This window comes from Apis cerana, linkage group LG15 (assembly GCF_029169275.1).
Source record: "Apis cerana isolate GH-2021 linkage group LG15, AcerK_1.0, whole genome shotgun sequence".
Classification (NCBI taxonomy): Eukaryota; Metazoa; Arthropoda; class Insecta; order Hymenoptera; family Apidae; genus Apis; species Apis cerana.
The window spans coordinates 935,724-956,497 of record NC_083866.1 but is presented as its reverse complement, the minus strand read 5'-3'; the positions used below and the strand labels follow the sequence as shown (position 1 = coordinate 956,497).

The 20,774-nt window shown below is 20.6% G+C and overlaps 1 protein-coding gene across 6 annotated transcripts in view; it reads left to right on the top strand.

The window, feature by feature from the left end:
- The window catches only part of LOC107996040 (ras-related and estrogen-regulated growth inhibitor-like), a 233,704-nt gene that overhangs the window by 590 nt on the left and 212,340 nt on the right, over nucleotides 1-20,774 (top strand). For 5 of the 6 annotated variants that reach the window (XR_009832780.1, XR_009832781.1, XR_009832779.1 and 2 more), the window contains exon 2: nucleotides 856-2,011. Coding sequence is in view for 3 of the 6 variants with exons in the window: in XM_062085332.1 (XP_061941316.1) it covers nucleotides 1,951-2,011 (61 nt within the window). In the remaining 3 variants the exon portion in view is untranslated. Of the gene's footprint in view, nucleotides 1-21; nucleotides 2,012-20,774 lie in introns of those variants that run through there. The other variant, XM_062085331.1, reaches the window with a different exon arrangement.

Below are 20,774 nucleotides of genomic sequence, written 5' to 3'. Positions count from 1 at the left end.
CTCGCTCATATCATGTAAAATTTTGAGTATCTGTTATATTTCTATCAATAATAAAATATTTAAGCTGCAAACGAACGTCAAGTTTTTATAAAGGAAATGTTAAAAAATTATGTACACGATTTATCGGCCATTAATAAACAAAATATTGAAATATTTCTATATTCTGAATCATTCATGAATATTCGATTCCGTAATTTTGATTCTGTAAAGATAAAAATATATTACTTCTACGGATATATAATATAATGTATGATGATACTAAAATGTGTTATCTAATCTGTGACTTAAAGAACGATAAAGAAACAAAACATACAACAAATTGATTCATGATACCATTTATGGGAACGATATAAAATCTCATAAGTCTGGTGAAAATAATTTGACGACCATACGATGTCTCATCTGAAAATACATGGATATCCGCATGCACGATTCTCATGTATGTCAGGTTTTGTAAAATTCTAACTAATAATTTTTATTAGTGTTTGCGCGTGAAACGATGATTTGTCAACGATTTCATTTGACAAAAAAAAACGCATTTTGCAAAAATCCAATAAAAAAAAAATTTGAACGCGTCGCAAGAATTACAGGAGAGCACGTGGGCGGTGCTTGAAGTCTAGTTCTCTGCGCCTCTCGCTTCCAGTATTCGTCTGCCCGTCCGAGGGAGTGAGTGTTGTTTTGTTATAGCACTGGCGATCGCGCGCGCGCCTTCTAGCCTTTTTTCGTAATCCGGACGAGCCTGACGTTGGCGGCGCCAAGCGAGAAGAGAAGATGAGGTGGGAGGCCGTCGACCCGTTATAAATGGAACTAGCAAGACAGCATTTCTTGAATCGTTTCTTGTGTTATTATTCGCAGCGTGTCGGCGTACTAGCCCGCATGTTTGCTCGCGGCGTGACCGGAACGTCATCCACCGATATTATTAACTCCATGGTCCAGAGGATGCAATCGAATCGTGGCGATCGTGGAAAGTGAAGTTTTCGAAAGGAAAAAAGAGAAATCGAAGAAGCGAGAAATCGAGAGACAGAAAGTGGCATTTTTGATGACGCGAGAAACGATGATCGTTGTCAGTGTGAAACTCTCGACGCGTATTATAGTGCTGCGATTTCAGTAAGCGCAAACGAAAATTCGCGAATATACACAAGAGAAGTGACAATATAGAAGTGGTGGAATTTTTAAAGCTTGAAAACATGAAAAGTGATCAAAATTTGAAAATTGTGTTTCATTGTTGGTCAATACACGATAAATTCTCAGTTTCGTGATTGCACGCTCGTTTAAATTGGCTGTCACAATTCGAAATACTCGGTACCGATTTGTTCCCGAGAAGATTGCAACCGTCGAGCCAGTGAATCACATACGAGAGTGATATTTCGAAAGATCGATGTGTTGTTGAACTTAAAAAGGCTCTTACTCAATGCCGTTTATCGCGCTATTGGAGAGCATGCTTGGAATGAACGTTGCATATTCAACTGCTATGTGAAGTTGTCTTACAGTTTGAATGTGATTAGTGGATGTGCTGCAAGCGACCGAGTGTCATCGGTTGCTTTGCAATGCGAGTGTATAGAAGCTTCGTGCAGAGACAAAACAATTGAGAAACAAATTAAACAAGTCAGTTTATAGCTTTTCATTTTAAAATCTTTAATTCAGTATATATGCATTTAAAGGAAATATTTATAATCAACTTATAAAAATTGATAACAATTTTTTTTATATATGAATGTCAATATAAACTATAGTTTCTAAAAAATTATAGTTTTTGAAAATCACTCAGTATTGTGTTTATATTTATAAACATTTATTATATTATTTTTTTGTGTCACATATGCGATATGATGATTAGATTTTAATCAAAATAAAATAAACTTCCGATATAGTGGAAAATAACGCATAAAGTGTTATTCAGAACATATAATGTGCAAGCATAATTCGAATGACACTTAAGATCCACGTCTGATGACAAACGTGAACAGGATCAGGGTGGTCGTCCTCGGCGGCCCCAGAGTTGGAAAATCAGGTAACCTAAAAATTCTTTATTTGAATTTTTTTTAATAATACATATGATCCTCAATCTTTATATAGAAAATCATGTATGAGTGTTTTATTAATATAGTAATTAATACTATTAATAAGAATTAATAAGAAATTACTTTTTTTTATATTATTTATGATCTTTTAAAGCATATGTCTATAATTTAAAATGTAAATATTCAATAGATAAAAATATAAATATACTTAGAATAAATATAATATATAATAGAATAACGTGCTTTAAACTCAAAATCTTAATATTTTAAACAAAAAGAAGCTCTTGCCATTAAATTTAATTTTTCTATGTTTGTATAAAATCGGAGATTGACAAAAAAAAAATATAACAAAATGCATTGTATTATGGTAAGGTCATTAAGAATCAACACTTTTTGTTTTAAATATCTAATCCATAAAATTTATTGCTTTATCATAGCAATTTTTGATTTAATCATTCAATTTATCTGAATATAAAAAATGTATAATGTATAATGTTATGTGGACTGTATAATTATGGAAAAATATATTGAATTAATGGATGTAATGTCGTTAATGACTAAATGAATTTTTATTTATTAATAAATAGAATTTATTTATTAATTAATTATTTGATTAGGATATTTTATTTTTGAATATGTTTGATTTAAACTTTTTTTATTCATTATTCAAAATGAACATTTATTTATTTATTATTTCTATATTCGAAATTATTATATATTTTTTATTTTTATTTTCGAAATTATTCTTATTTTTGTTATCGAAATTATTATTTTTATATTTGAAATAACTTTTCTCTAGATTTCATATTTCCTATTAAGAATGTTTATTTATTTTAACTATATCAAATTAGTAAATATATATTTTTCGGTTTGTGTAGATAAACATCAGAGAGATATTAATTATAGTAGGTTAATATTGTATATAATACTAATATTATGTTGTGTAAAGCATGTAATTTCTGCACGTGTAATATCGTAACGACAGATTGAATGAAAGTGCCGTTAAGATGAATATATAGTCTTCGGTATAATATAGTACATTAGTTAACTGGACAGTCGTATGATGCGTATAAAGTAACCAAATAAATACAATAAGGGTAGTTCATCGACTTTGAAATTAATCCTATTAATAAATCATAGAACCGATATCGTAATCGAAGTATAATTGAAGCAACATTGAATTAGATATTAAATGATTAATATTTTTCGCTAGATATAACTATATGAAGAAAAATTAAATGATAAATAGAAAATTTTTCTGAGAAGAGAACAAATAATTTAATATTTTCTTGATTAAATGATTGATAGATTGATATAAAATTGATGATTGATATAAAATTTTTAATAAAATCACGATTAATTATGATATTTAATTAAACTATAAAACATCATAAGATATAAACATCAAATATTTTCCATTGTTTAGAATGACTGGAAAGAGAAGTTATAGATGAGATTATTGGATTATTTAATGAAAATAATGAATTGGCGATGAAGTGTAAAAATAAACTATGTGAGTATCGCTTAAATTGATAAAATTATTAAATAACAATAGATTTTCAAGAATTAATTGAATTATTTATTAAATAATTTAATTATGAAGTTTCGACTTATTAAAATTAAAAAACTTGAATTATAATTCATTAGAATGTTAGAATTCAAAGAAACAGGAAGAGACTTTATTTTTATAATAATCAAAAGCATATAGTATTTTTGATAAAATTAATATTTATTATTATTGAGATCATGAGATAGGTACTTATTCTCATCATATTTAACCTTCATGGATTGTTTAGTAGGAGTGTTAATGAATAACATCGGATTATTTTTGACTCATATTATTTTTTCTATAAAAATTGTATTTTATTAAACTCACTGAATGAAGAAATAATAATGTAAATAATAATATTGATTATTTAACTATATATTTTTATTATAACTTTTTTAAATTAGAAAACTTAATATAAAAATTAAATATAATTTTCTTATAAAATTCTTACAATTCTTAATGTGAAATTTGATATATCTTCTATTATCGATATTCAAATCGATAATACAAGTTTAAATATTTATTAATTTTGAAATTTAATCTTAAGATTATTTTGATTTTAAGTTCTTTGATGATATCGAAATCTTTTATAAATAGTATCACGTTTTTTTATATTTATTTTTTAATCAATTAATCAATTTTAAACATTTCTCAAGTGTTAATTGTTTGCTTTTGATGAATGAATCACAATTGTATTTTGAAAAAGAATTTAATAATGATGAATCATAATTTCAGTTTTGATACAATAATAAATCATTTTCATAATAATTCTCCTAGTATAAATTTTGATATATTATAATCTTATCATTTATTATATAATATTTATAAGTATCTATATTAATATTTTTTAAAATAAAGATATAAACAATTATATTTTATTTAAATTAGATTGAATGGGATTTATTTTTATTTATTTTATTTATAGAATATATTTTATATATTTAATAGGATATATTTTATTTATAGAATAAAATTATTCATAATATTGTTCAAGAAATTCTAAGAAATCTTATTGTGATTTTCCTTACAAATAATATTCATGTATTTGTACTTGTAACAAAACAAATAGATGACATCTATTATTTTTTTACGTTTTCTTTATTATTTTTAATGAAATATAAATTTCAATTTTACAATATTGGATATATTTTTTTCGTTAAATAGTTTTGCTGTAACGTATTTTATTTTATTTTTTATTTTTGTTATAGTTTTTCGTTTCTTTTAATTTGAACTCACAGAAAAGTATTTGGTGGAAAAAATCTATAATAATTTTATTATTTATGAAAAATCATTTTCAGTAATTATTTACAATAGATAAAATTTTATTGATTTTTCATTGATTATTCAGAATTGTTAATCTTAACAATTTATTTTAGGCTCGCTAAAATCGATAATATTTTTGTAATTAATGTAAAATCATTTATATGATATAATTATTATCAATTTTAATATCATTTATATATTTAATAATCTCAACATAACTTATAATTATAATGTATATAATAAAAAATATAATAATCTCAATAAAATCATATTTGACTTAATAAATATTTATATTAGAACATTTAATAATTTATTTAAATTAAAAATATATAAATTTTTTCTTTTCTCAATTTTTATTCACAGAAATTATAAAAAGAAGAATCATCATTTTTCAATTATAATAATCATTTTATCCCAAAATTCTTTCTTCTCTTCTATATTTTTTCTGTATGTTCATATCATAATATAAATATCTCAATATGATTATAAATGACCAAATAAACTTTATTTATTTTATTTATTAAAAATATAATAAAATATATAATAATATACAAAAAAATAATGAATAAAAAAATTATATGATTAAATTAATTTTAATGATTTACATAATATTGAATTATATAATATTAAATTCAGAAACATAAACATTTATTAGTATTTAAAAATTATTGTTAAAAAAATGATGTAAAAATTTTTTTACAGAATTTTTTTTTTGCATAAATATTTTTTTTATTATAAAAAAGATTTAAGCAATATTTTATTTCTTAAAATGAAATTTTTTTAATGTTTATTGAAAAAAATTTATTTATATTTTGTAAATTAGGAATTTTAATCAAAATGATCACGTTCAATACTTATTAACTTTGCAGTTCAGGCCTGTTTCGCTCGGTCGAATCAACAACTCCAGATGATTCGAACCCGCGTTCGGTGTATTCAATAAAATTTTTTATAGCTAATTTATGATTTCACATACAAATTAACGTATAAAACTTTCATATTTTAATATTTTGTATATCTTTACATATAAAGAAAAAAAATTATTGAATATTAAAGTCTATATTGTTATTTTGTGCGATATTTTATGAAACAATCACCAAGATGCATCCTCGGTTTGTATAGTTTTCTTTTCTTCTAATTTTTTATTGTATAATTATTTGCTTTGCGCATTAATAAGTTCATTAGTAAGAAATAATTTAAAAAAATTTAATGGTTCATTTGTATTCGAAAGTATCTGCGATCCTGCAGATTTTTCGTCGGGTACAAATTGTATTCTTCGCGGTATATTTTCCGATTTTCTGCATATTATTCATTTGGAATTTTCTGTATCTTCTGCGATATTTTTACTTCAACTATTGCTTTCACATTCGTTATCTATTATTTTTATTTTTCGCCTTATACCTCTTATTTCATTTCCATGTTCATCATGATTTTTTCTATCGTTAATTTCTTTATGAATAGAAATAATTTCATATTAAATAACAAAATTCATTTTTACTTGAGCTAATTTCATTAACTTATTTTATGCTTATAAAACTCAAAAACTTTGAAAATAATATTTCTATTGCCACAACCATCAAACTCAGCTGAAGATATCGTCTGATCCGCGATCACGATCTCTAATTTGAGATAAAAAATCTAATCATTTAACAATATATTATTTTATATCTCATAAGATTATACATAAAGAACTAGGAATCCATTTATGAAACAATATTCTAAAAAAATCAAACATAAATAAATATTGTTGCTGCATTAATGTAAATGGTCACCGCTGGAGTTATGATATTAACTCAAGTGGTGACCGAAAGTCACCGTTAGAACGCAAAGAATTAATAAATTATAGTTGAAAAATTGTGTCTTTTTGTAAGTTCTCTCGTCCTTCTTCATCATTCTATTATCCAAATGATGGTTTGATTAAAAAAAGAATATTTTTCGGATTCGAGAAATCCGTAAAAATCATGAGGAAAGATTGTGTATAGTAAGGATCTCCGTTATCGGATATCAAGTGAAGAGATTGGTCAACGGGTCGTTGGTGAGTCATAAAAAATTCTGTATAGCAGCAGGTTGAGAGATCTGGACATTCGATATATTCGAGCTTCGTTCGTTCGACCCTGAATAACCTAAGTTTACGTATTTAACGTGCTTTTTCTTCCTTTATCGACTTCTGGCGAGTTCATGATTTTCATGCATCCATATGAACATTAGCAATTAGATATTAATTTTTCTTTTTCTTCTTCTAATTAAATAAAGTTTTATTTAATTATATTTGTAATAGAAAGAGAAAGAATAAAATGTGATTTATTGAGGCATATATGAGAAACTATCCTATGTATTTAATGATAAATAGTTAATATGTAAAATAAATTAATTTATTCATGATATTGAAATTTTTTAAATTTCTGAAACCAAATTATACGTACATACTAAATTATATATTTACTATTCGAAACAATTTATATAATAAAATTCTTGTATCATTTATTCTATTATTTATATTTATATCATTCTATATTCTATTATTTATTATTTATATTATATATATATCATTCTTTTAATTATTTTTGTTTAATAAAATTTTCTTATATTTCTAATCATTTTAAATATTTGATTTTGATCAATTTCTGTAAATAGAAAAAAATATAGATGAATCGATATTTTTCTCTTTTTTTTAATAATTAATTTTTTGCAATTAATCTCATATCCTATTTTTTTATGATTTTAATTTAATAGAAAAATTAATTTTTTTATTATATTTTAATTTAATGGAATTGAATATATTAATGAATAAATATCGTTAATTTAATTATGTATTATTATAATTAAAAAATAAATTGTTGAGTATGATTGTAATAAATAATTGCTGCTTGATATGAAAGAAATTAATTTTTTTAGCGATTAAAATCGAAATATATATTTATAGATATTATAAAAAACAAGATTTTTATAAAATATTATAATATTTTTTACATATTTTTGATAAATATTTTTGTTGATTATGTTTTCGTTCATTAAAAATTGCAATTTATGTAACCATTATAAATATGTATATTAATTTATTTTTATAGATTTACTTTACTGTTTTATTGGATTAGAAAAATCTGGATAAGACAGTGGAACGTGAAAGTGGATACAATAATACTTTCACTTTATAAAAATAGTACTAATTGATCTTGAAAAGAATATATAATAATAATATAATTTTTAATAGTTAACGTAGTTAATGGAATAAATTTTATTTAATACAGAAATATTAAACTTATTAAATTAACTTATTATTTTAATTAAAAATAATTAAAAATAGTTAAAAGAAAGTATTTTTTTTTATAAAAAAATTTGAATGCTTGTACATTTTTTGTAATAGAAATAATAATGATAAAAATAAAGTATAATAACAATAAAAAAATATAATAAAATTAATTCTCTAAAAGATTTTATTTTTATGACAACAATCGGATTTTTAACACTGATGTATTTATTGATTTTAATTAATCTAGAATTAAATAACAAATAGATAAACATATAAATATTATTCATAAAATAAAATTTATAATTTTATGAATAACTGTTATTGTTATATTTGTTATTTTTGTTATATATATATATTTGATAAGATAAAATACTTATATATAATATTATTATAATAAAGCATTATTATAATAAAAGAATATTTTAATAAAAAGAAAAATGAATAACAAGTTATTTTGCTATTATAAAAGAAAATCTCAAAAAAGTTTAAGAAATATTATGTCATGTGAAAAAATCAACTCAATTTAAGGCTATACTTATATTTTAAATTAAAATCTTTTTTTATTATATTTTAATTAATCTTATGAGAATTATTCCGTTTTATTAGGGATTTTACATTGATAAAATTAAAGAGATTTATTAATAATTTTAAATATTAATGAATAATAAATACTTATTTACTAAAAACTATGGAGTTGTTATTATTGTTAAATACATATATATTAGAGATGAATTAAGATTCAGTTATCAATTAAAAAGATATATTAAAAATTTATTATAACAAATATCATAAAAATATTTAATACATATGATCATGTGATTTAATATTTTTTCTATACGTCCATTACAATAGATTATAAATAATTTCTAAATGAAATAAATAAAAAATACTGTTAATTTTCATTATAGAATTTTCTATATAAGTAATCACAAATATAAATAATTGTGATGAATGCATAAAAGACTATTTTTCGATTTTCTTGAGGATGATACCCATAATTTGAGAATCCATGGTATAGTATTCATAGAAACGATAAATTTTAAAAGAATGAATTTCGCAATATTTAACTCATCAATGATATGATTTTATAAAATATATTAATAGAAAAGCTCATGATAGTAACAAGAACATCGATGATTATGGTTAAGGGCCATTTATCTGCGTTAACGCCTATTGAAGCAGCAATTGGGAGCCGGTGTGCATTTACATGTCGCGTGAAGTATACATAAATTCATTTTGGCCGAACGATTCACTTTATTACTAACTCGTTAAAAAGCATGATTCAAACAAATATGGAAAAAAAATTTTTCTTCTTTTTTAAGTTTTCTTAATTTTAATTTTATTTTGCTTATTTTCTTTCTATATTCTAATTTATTAAATTTAATAAAATTTATTAAATATTTAATTAAATTTATTAAATTTTTTAATCTTTTGGTTTATAGCCTTTTTTAATATTTATAGAGTTTAATAATTATCATTTCTGCAATGGAGTATTTTTTAACTTTATTGAAGTGTTGTTTGTTATATTATATCAAACAAATGAATAAAAAATTTTATTGCATACAATATAGAATCAGATACTAAAATATTCTTATATATATATAACTTATATATAAAAAACATTGAATTTTTTGATATAAATTTAAAAAATATTATAGAAACAATAAAATATTGAATAATACAATTAATTATACAATATTAAAAAAAAATTAAATATAATAAACAATTATATATATATATATTGAAAGAAAGAACAAATAAGATTTAATTATCTATTTTGTATTTTATTAATTATATTATTTTGAAAGAAATTTTTTTCATGAAAAAAAATTATTATAATTATAATAATTATTAATTATCTTATAATTATTATTTTTTTCTCTTTTTATTAGAAAATTTAATATTGTGTATTGTAAAATTTAATACTAATTACTTTATATTTAAATAAAGTATATAATGAAGTATTCAATATTTCTTGATTTTATATTAGAAGTTTAATATTTTTCATGTATATATTTTTCTCTTTTAATATCTTCTGATTTCTTTTGATTTCTTTTGATATTATGGCATTCGATGTTTTTTCTCGGAATAAATTTTCTGTATTTAGGATTTAATATTTAATAGTTTTAAATTTTAATATTTTTCAATATTGTATGAAAAAAATACATGAATATTAAATTAATAATGTTTTTTATTTCTATACAAACATTATTTTTTTTATATTTAAATATTTTCGAGCGTTATTTGAATGTTTAAAATTGTTTGACTTATATTAATATTCTATATCTATTTACATTTGAATATTAAATATTTTTTTATCTCACTGAATATTAAATATTTTTTTATCATAAACTTTTTATCATAAATTCAATATTTTAAAATTATACATAAGAAAATTAATAGTGATTTTATCTTTAAATATTCGATAATTTTATATTTAAATATATTTTAAAATATTCAATAATTTTATGTTTTATTTTTTTCGTTTTAGTTATTTTTTTTTTAAATATTTAATATTTCGTAATACTTCTATACTATGAGAATATTATCTTTTATTTTTATATTAAAATGTTTGAAATATTTTTCTTATGCATTTTATTATTTTTTGAAGTTTTTTACTTACTATTATATTTCATATTTATATATATATATATAAGTAGAAAACTCATCTTAATTTTATATTATATTTACATATATAATATACATACGCACAGTGAGAGTGGGAAGGGGAGGGGGAGAGATTTTATATTATATTAAAAAATTTATTTTTTATATTTTCAAATATTATAAAATTTTTTCTAAATAATGTTTAAATTTCTAAATATAGTATTCTGCAACTTTTAAATATAAAAATGAAATTCTCAAATGGTTTCTTTTATTTTGTTCGAATTTAAAATTCTTTATTTCTTTTTAGTATTTAATATTTTTTATTTATGATATTCATATTTTATATGATATTATATAATTTATTAATATTTAAATTAAATTAAAAAATTTCCAAATATTAAAATGCACAAAATTGAAAGAATAAAAGAAAATAGAATTTACTAATAAATAATTTACTAATAAAATTATATAATATAAATTTAATAAGTCGAAATAGTAAGATTTTTACATAATTTATATAATATAAAACTGAAAAATTAAATATTACATTTTAAAATTAATTGAATTTTAAAATTAATTTATTAATTGAATATTAAACGAATTATTTATTTTTATTTCATTTCAATTTAATTTCCTAAAAGACAAGATTATTCTATTTTTTGGTATTCAATTTAATAATCAATTCTAATAAAAAAATTTTCGATTTATTTTTTCTTTCATTATCTTTAAATGTAAATGTATGGTTTATATTCATAGATAAACTCACCTAGTTGTTTCAATATTTCATAAATATACAAATTTAGCAGCCTTATGAATTTTTATTATGGATTTTTATTGCGGTGAGAAATTTCTTCACGCGCCTACGCATCTATTTCACAAAAATGTTCCAATAAGCGCACGCGCGTTCATAAATGAGCATATAAAGAGTGAATCAGCGATTCGCGACGATTTATTATCGTAGATAAATTCACAGCCTAAAGCATCTTGATTCATATGACTGGGTCGAACCCTCAAGTTACAAATATGAATAACCAAACAGAATGATAGAGCGCGCGAATAAAAGGCGAACCGACCATATTGTATATGTAGGTTTTATATGATGTTGATAAGAAAAAAGGTGATGATTAAAAAAAAAGATTTTATATTTCATGTGAGTTGTGTTAATGAGTTTCGTTAAGAAATAATTGTTATTTCATTCTCTTATAAGTTTATTTAGCTATTATATGTTTATTGAATTGAATGAAATATTTTTGTTAATGAAATGTTCATTTTGTAAATGAAAATTTAATATGAATTATGATATCTTCTATTAAAGAGAATTCAAGTTATTGAAAAATCTTAATGTTATAGATTTAGAAGTAGAATTGAAAAATTAATTAATAATATAATATTAATACATTATAGATTAAAATTTAAAAATTGATATTGTATTTTGTTTTTATTGAAAAAATTTATATATTAATAAAATTACTAAAAACATAAGAAAATTAATTAATTAATTAATTAAGAAAATATCTATATTTTGATTCATATTTTTAATCATGAAAATATTTTTAAATCATGAAAAAGACAATCTTTTATAATTTTAAATAAGTTTTATTATTAGAGAAATATCGCATTTTTTTTTTCATATCATAATTAAAATAAAATACAGCAACAAATGCTATGTACTGATATGTATTATGAAAATATTTTCAAAATTTACTAGAAATTCCATAAATTCATTCTATTATTTGTATATAAATTCATGTAAATTATAGAAAATATACTACTAAAAATAAAAAACAATATTTAATATAAAATAATAATATAAAATAAAATCTTAATTATATTTCAAGTCACTTAATGTCATATTTACTTCAAAAATTTCAAAGATCACACTTCATCAAAAGTGTTGATGATCGATCGAAATCATAAATTAAACAATATGAAAGAAAAGTAGATTAAAAATAATAATAAAAGCGATTAAGTCACTCTTCAATAAACCACGTTTTCCAGTCACAGAAATAGATTGATGATAGCATCCGCTTGCATATACTGGTCTATAGATAGATTCATGGTAGATAAAAACCTAGTACATATAAGAAAATAATAATTATGGCACGATTACTATGGATAAAAGAAGCAAGATAAAAGAAATTTGATTCATAGCATAGTAAGTGTTCCGGAGCATATCTTTTTGCTTATGTTTCGGTTCAACTGGCTGAGTTTTGCCGCGAATCTTCGTCATTGCTCCAATAAAGATGCATGTAATGCTCTCAATGTTTATTTGCGAAAGAATTATTCGTTTGGAGAAAAAAGATGTGATTTTTAAAAATGAAAAAGTGAAGATGAAGATTTTTAAAGATTTCAAATAGATTAATTTGAATTTGATAATATTTATTTGAACTTCTCAATATTTATAACAATTATTATAATTTATAAAATGTATTAATCTATAATTTGCAAAATATCCTAATACATAATAATGTATAAAATATTAAAATATTAAAATACTTTAATAGAATAATATTCTATCTAACGTGTTACGATAAAAGAAGAAAATCAAAATTATGATTATTTTTTAAAAGAAAAAAAATTCTTAATTTTCCAATAGTTTTAGCAAAATATAATTTTTGTAAAATTAATTTTTAAAATGTTGCAAAGATTTTCAATTTTAATTTTTTCTACTTTTCAAACATTTTTATGTATATTCTTTGACTTTTTAATTAATTTTAATTCATTTATTATTAATTATATATTTTATATCATTAATTATATTATTTTTTCTCTATCTTATATTGTAAATTTATTTATATTTTAAAATGAATATATAAAATAATATTCACGATATAAATATATATATGAATAAATTAATATATATAATATATACATATAATAAATATATACATAAATTAAGAATACTTGAAAAATAATTTTTTTCAATTTATATTCGTAGTTCTTAATTTATAGTTATTTTTGCATAATAAGAAACATTATTATTAAAAAAATCATTATAAATTACTAAACAAAAATTCATAAAATCAATGAAAATAATTTTTATTTTAAATTTATCAAATTTAGATTTTAAAATTGAATATTATAAATAATTTTTACCTGTTACATTCCTTTGAAATAATGAGTTTTAATAAGTTTCACGGGCATATAATGTGAACATTGTTTTAATTTATAGTAATATTTGCATTAAAATTTTTTTTATATTGTTTATTATTTATTTATATATATAACAATTAATTAATTTTTTTAATTTATTAAGTTCAACTTTTTAAATATGATTAAACAAATTATTTATTAAAATTTAATTATCATGATTGATATATTGAACATTTATAAAAAATTATTTTTATTCTATGATTTACAAAATTTACACAAAAATCGATCTATTAACATAAAAAAAAATATTTTAAAAAATATTTTATTCAAATTTATTATTCAAATTATTTCATTTATAATTCCAATATTTTTTATAGGAGTTTTTATATAGCAATGATTTCATTTACAATACATATTGAATTTAACAGATTGAAATAATGATTTTTCAAAATTTTGTAATATTTTCATTATTTTTCCGCAATTATACGATAATTATACGTATCGTGAAAATACGTGCTATCTTAAAACGCAAAAACATATATGGACGTGTTCAACTTAACGATTACGATTGTCCGCCCCGTGAATTTGTTTAACGATATGTATTATCATGTATCTTTGAGCACATAACGCCATATTTATGAGCACGTCCGCGATTCAGCCACGATAAAAGGCCTCGTTGACGCGTTCAATTCACTCTGTGTGCACGCGAACGGGTCATATTCACGAAGTCTCGAGAATACGACTTTCTTAAACCGACTGTCTTTACGAGAGAAATAATGAGAAATTTTTTGTTTCTACTTATTCTAAAAGATGTTCAACAAATATCGAATTGTAAAAATACTTTAATCATATCAAAATAACATAATAAGACAAACATTTAAATTTTACCTCAATTTAATTTATAATTAATTAAATCAATTATGTCAATGTGTATATAATTAATTATTAGTTGAAGTATATTATTATTACAAGATACAGATTTTTCTTTGATTTTCTTTGATTTTTGCATTAGAATAAAAATAAGCAATTTTGTAATAACAATAAAAATATAAAGTTCAATATTTCGAAACTGAAAATATTATTAATCATTAATGACGAACCTCTTGACATAAAAAATTTTTTATTGCTACTTCAATAAGAGTTTTTAATTTTTTCAAGTTCAAATTAAGCAACATTCAACATCATCAACATTGTATAAATTATCCGCATAAAATGTTACAATATTATTGTTCGATTATTCATAGACAATATCATGTCTCCATATTTAACTATAGTATCTTTAATTATATTTCTAAATATGATTGTCACGATTTATGGAATATATCTGTTTTTAAATTTATAGAAAAAAATAATAAATTATTAAACAATTATAGAACGTAAATTCTTAGTCGAACTTTATCGGTATAAAAATAATCTTCTTAAAAAACTAAATTAAATGAATTTTAGATTCAGAAATTTTGTGAGGATAAAAATGATTTTGAAATTTTATTAAAAAGTTGGTTTAAAAATAGAAAAATATATTAACTTTCATGCAAATTCTTGTTGAAATATAAAATTAGCTGTAACAATAAGATATTTAGTATTATACAGTAAGATTACAGGAAATTCATTTACTAGATGCATGTTTCTTGCTGCGGATATTATCTTTTGTTTTCTATTCCAACAAAAGACTATATAATTGTAGATTGTTCATAAATTTTCTTAGATTTGTATTTTGTTTAAATAGTCTTAAAGATTATTTGTGAACAACGTATGCGGATTATTTGCAAACATATTCTTGAACAATTCAGAATAAAAGTTATGCCAAATATTCAAAATATTTAATAAACTTTCAATATTGAAAGATTTACATTAATTTTACATCTTAGTTATTTATATTAGTTAGTTATTTTTGATTTATAACTATATATAAAAAAATTAATTAATTAATTAAAATTTCTGTTTATATTGTAACTATATTAAATGATTATATATTATTATATTATAACACATTAAATGATTATTTTCTTTATATATTTTTTTATGTAAAATTTTATATAAAAAACATTTATTATTATTCTTTATTATTATTATAGAATTTTATATTTTTGCATATAGATATGATTTTGTAAAGAATGACAAAAAGAAAGATATTTGAAAGATATTTATATAATATTTATTTTATTTACATATCATATTTATAAAAAATACAGAGCTAGATTAGAAAAAAATCAATGATAAAATAGAAAATATAAAAATAAAATTAAAATTGTGCTATTTTTAATTAGTTTATAAAATTATTAAATAGAATCTTTAAAATTTCCATTTAAATAAACATTTTAATACTTACAATTAATAATAATAACTAACTTAATAATAATAATACAATTAATAATAATAATAAAATATATAATAAATCACGTTTTATTAATTAAAATAACACTAAATAAAATATTTTAAAAATAAAAACTTGATTTAATTTTAAGATTTAAATATATAAAAAATAAAATAAAAAATGAAAGAATTTTCCAGACTTGCACTATTTAAATATAATCAAACAATAAATATAATCAAATAATGTAATTAAAAAATTGCAATTTTAATCACATAACTTAATTTTTATTGAAATATTAACTTTCATAAAAGTCTTAATACTACCATTGTAGTATAATTCCTTTTTGCATTTGCCTTTTCAATTGTCAAGACAAGGTTTTAGCGACACGTTCTCGCACAACGCAACACGATAGAGGAGAGTGCATAGCATTCTCGCGTATGTATATGGGATTCTGAGATGCGCGAGACGCCATAAATTTCCATGAGTCGTCGCGACGAACTTCTACTACGTATCTTGATACCGTGTGTCTCGGATTTCCTTCGACTCTGAACTTTCGTTTACGCTACGACTAGAGAGTTTAATGCGTATTTTTCGTTCGATACAAAAGTACAAATTGCGAATGACTAGAAATGTCAGCTACTAGGATTTCGTGGCGAATGTGCACCGTGTGCCATTTTAACGTTCGAAACGAGTTTTATGGCAGGAACAATTGAGCGGTCGATTTAATGCGATTCGTGACAAAATAAAAGCGAAAAGAGAAAACAGAAAAATATAGAAATAGTTAGGAATATTTTATTAAGAGATAATTGATGTTTTGAATTTTGATATTTTATTTTTATTTTATTCTTTTTCTTTGCTTTTTCTTTGGAAAAATTGAAATTGAATTTAAAAGAGGAAATTATTTGAATATTTTATCGAATAGTAAATATTGAATTTTTGATACTGATAATTTTTCTTTGATTTTTTTTAGTGAAAGATTAAATTTACAAAAGATTGTATAGATTATACATTGTATAGATTAGAATATTCTATTGAAAGGAATTAAAAAGTTTTAAACTTAATATTTTAATTTTCTTTTTAATTGCAGATTTTTCTTGTTTTTTTTTGTAAAAAATATGTAAGAAATAAGAAAAAAATCTATGCGCTTTTCTATATCTTTTTACTTTTTTGCTGTTATTTGCTGTTTTTTACTTAATTGAGCATTTCTGATCCTAAATTAAATTTGAATTGAGAAATTTTATTTTGAAATATTTTATTCAGAAAGAATAAGAAATTTTTGATTTCTTTTGATATTAGATTTTTTTTTATTCTTTTTAAAAAAAGATTAATTTTGGAAGAAAAAAAATTTTTTTGATATTTCTAAATTAAAAATTGAATTTAGAAGAATGAATTTAAGCTATTTTATTGAAAAATAGATATCTTGAATTTTTGCATTTTTTTTTTGATATTCGATTCTTTTTTATTTTTTTATTGAAGAAAATGATTGAATCTCGATGAAGAAATTTTATTTCTTCTGAATATATAAAAGTAATAAATGTTTTAAATTTTCAAAATTTTATTGATATTCTCTCATTTTTTTATCATAAATTTATTTAATTATACTATATCTGTATCTAAAAATATTCAGATATCACAGTTTTAATAATGATTAGAAATCAACATAAAGATACTGTGAGAAATAATTAATAATTGATAATTTAATAATTCATACGTAAGTTTTGCAATTCTAAAATTATTTTTTTAAAAGAAAAAAAAATAATTGACTTTGAATTATTTTTTTTTCTTTTAAAAAAATAATTACGCCTAGAACGAGTTTCACAAACTTACAAGACTAAAACAAGGAAATTCATTTTGTGTTTTCTGTAAACCTAACTGTTTGATGAAACTAAAAAATTTGCGTCAAATACATAATAATGATAATTAATGATCAGTTGTACAGGAAATGTCATTAAAAGATATGTTCGTAGATCAGCGATCGTACATATGCGGTCCTCGAGGACACATCGCTTCATAAATTTCTTCGTTGCTTCACGAAACATACGAGAACTTTAACATGTCGCCAACATGGCTGTCTCTCTCTGCCGAGGTTCGACCCCTCGAAGACTTATTGAGTACATAGATCGGTGCTGGTCCTGTACTCTCGTCGAGCTCTCGTATATACACCGTTTATAAATCTGTCGTCCATAGTCGATGCTAGAAGAAAGAGAGACCTCGAGCTCTAGCAACCTGGACCACTGTGAACATCGTGTTGATTCACCAAGTTAAGAGCTAACTGGTTCCTCTTTTACGTATGTTTTGTTTGTTGAGTCGAAGCAAAATCGAAAGGATTTTTAATAATGGCTGATATTTCAGATAAAACGAAATGTTTTGTTTTAGTGAATACCAAATAGAAAATCTTCAATAAAAAAAGAAAAAGTTTAATGTCGAAACTTAATGGAATTTAATACTTTATTTAATATGTTATTTATAACAGAATAGATAAGAGTTAATAATAAAAATAATTTTGTTTGTAATCATATTCTAATTTAAATTTATTATATGCAAGGTAAACAATATCTATGTATGAACAAGATATTATTCGTTAGAGCTTAGAAAACAAATTTTCTTTATCATATTTTACTTCAATATGGTTTTTTGATAAATTTTAATAATCGCTCAAATACATCATTTAACTTATTGATATCTTTTCAATTATTGAAATACAGATTTAATTATTATTAAATCTATTCTTATAAATATTGCATTTTTAAATATTTGTTTAGCATCTTTCAGCAAATCTCAATTGTCTGAGTATCAATTATGAATTAATGTAGCTATATATATATAATTGTAGCTATGGTTAACAATTAAATGAATATAATCTGAGTTCAATATGTCTTTATTCTTCGAATATTTTTTTTTTTTCATTTATCATCCAATTCAATCTAAAGTTGCTTAAGCTCAAAATATCCGCACAAAAATATTTATATTATTGGATTTCGCTTTCCATACTGAATACATACTGAATAAAAACAACTCATTACAGGATTTATCATTTTGCACAAAATGAAACGAATCTGATTTTAGATCTATTTTTTTATCTTTTTAAATATCGCATAATATCGCAAATTTCGATATATATGAGAAAGAAATGTCACAATCATTTCTAAAAAAATATTTTTTATTTACAAGAAATTTTTTTTTATAATTTTATTTTAATGTAATTCAATTATATTTATTTATAAGTAAGACATTGTTGATATTTTAAGATAGAGATTTTTAATATCGAGAATTTAGGATTTAATATTTTATTATAATAAAATATAAATATAAACATAATGTAATTGCTTAATACATGCATTATATTTAATAAATATTATGAGACAATATAAATGTATGTAAAATGATAGAAAAATTTGCACTTTATATGTTGATAAAGAATAAGTAGAAAGTTAAGATAATTTTATTGAAGAATAATAAATTTTGTCTCATATTCCAGAGAAATTTTAAAAACAAAATTAGAATTTTCATATTGAAAATTTAAGAATTAATATTTTAATATTTTAAATTAAGTTGCATTGTTATTAATAATAATAATCATTGAAATTAAATTTAACGTACTTACATTTAATACTAAGTATTAGTTATAAATAATAAATATTGAAAAGTATTATTATTAATATTATTGAAAATTATTTATAATAGCCGTTAAATATTTTATTAAATTTTAATATAATATATTGACTTTCTATAACAATGATAAATTAACATTTATTATTCAAAAATATCTTATTATTAATAATATTAACTTTTAAATAATTTTTGAATTTAATATTTTTTACATTTTATATATGTTATACTACTTTTAAATCAAGAAGGATTATATTAAATATATAATAGATCTATGTAAAAAGTTTTTTAGTTCAAGAATAATATTTAGAACAAGAATAAAATAGTTAATGTAGAATTTTAAATTTTTATATGGTAATGTACTATTTACATAATTGATAATTCTCTATAACCTGATAATTAAGATTTTAAGATTAATTGAGAGCATGCTTTATAAATTTGAATACTGATAATTATCAGAAATAATTATAATTTATAATTATTCAATAAAATAAAATATAATTATACAATTAAATAATTACTCCTAATTTAATTAAAATTTAAAATTAATTTAATTAAAATCATTCTATAAATTCAAAAATTTCAAAAATTAATAAAAATCAATGCAAATTCTTTTTTATTTTCTCAAATTTGTTATTTTAATTTAATATTTAATATTATATAATATTATATAATATTATATTTTAATATTATATAATATTATATAATATTATATTTTAATATTATATAATTAATAACTCTCATGAATTTAAAATGGAAAAAAAATATATTTATATGTATTTATTAATAATAGTTTACTATATATATGTAAAATATCTAAATTTATGTATATAATGTATATAATGTAAATAGTTATTAAAATTAACTATTCAAATAGGAAAAAATATAAATTAAAAAACAATAATATTAAAAAAATTAAATGATGATAATCTTAAAATATTGCAATTTTATATTTATTAAAATTGGAAAAAATTAATAAATATAATCATTAATAAATATTTAGAAAATATAAGATAAAATATTAAAATATACATATAATTACAGTCTTTGATCTTAGAATTAAACATTTTT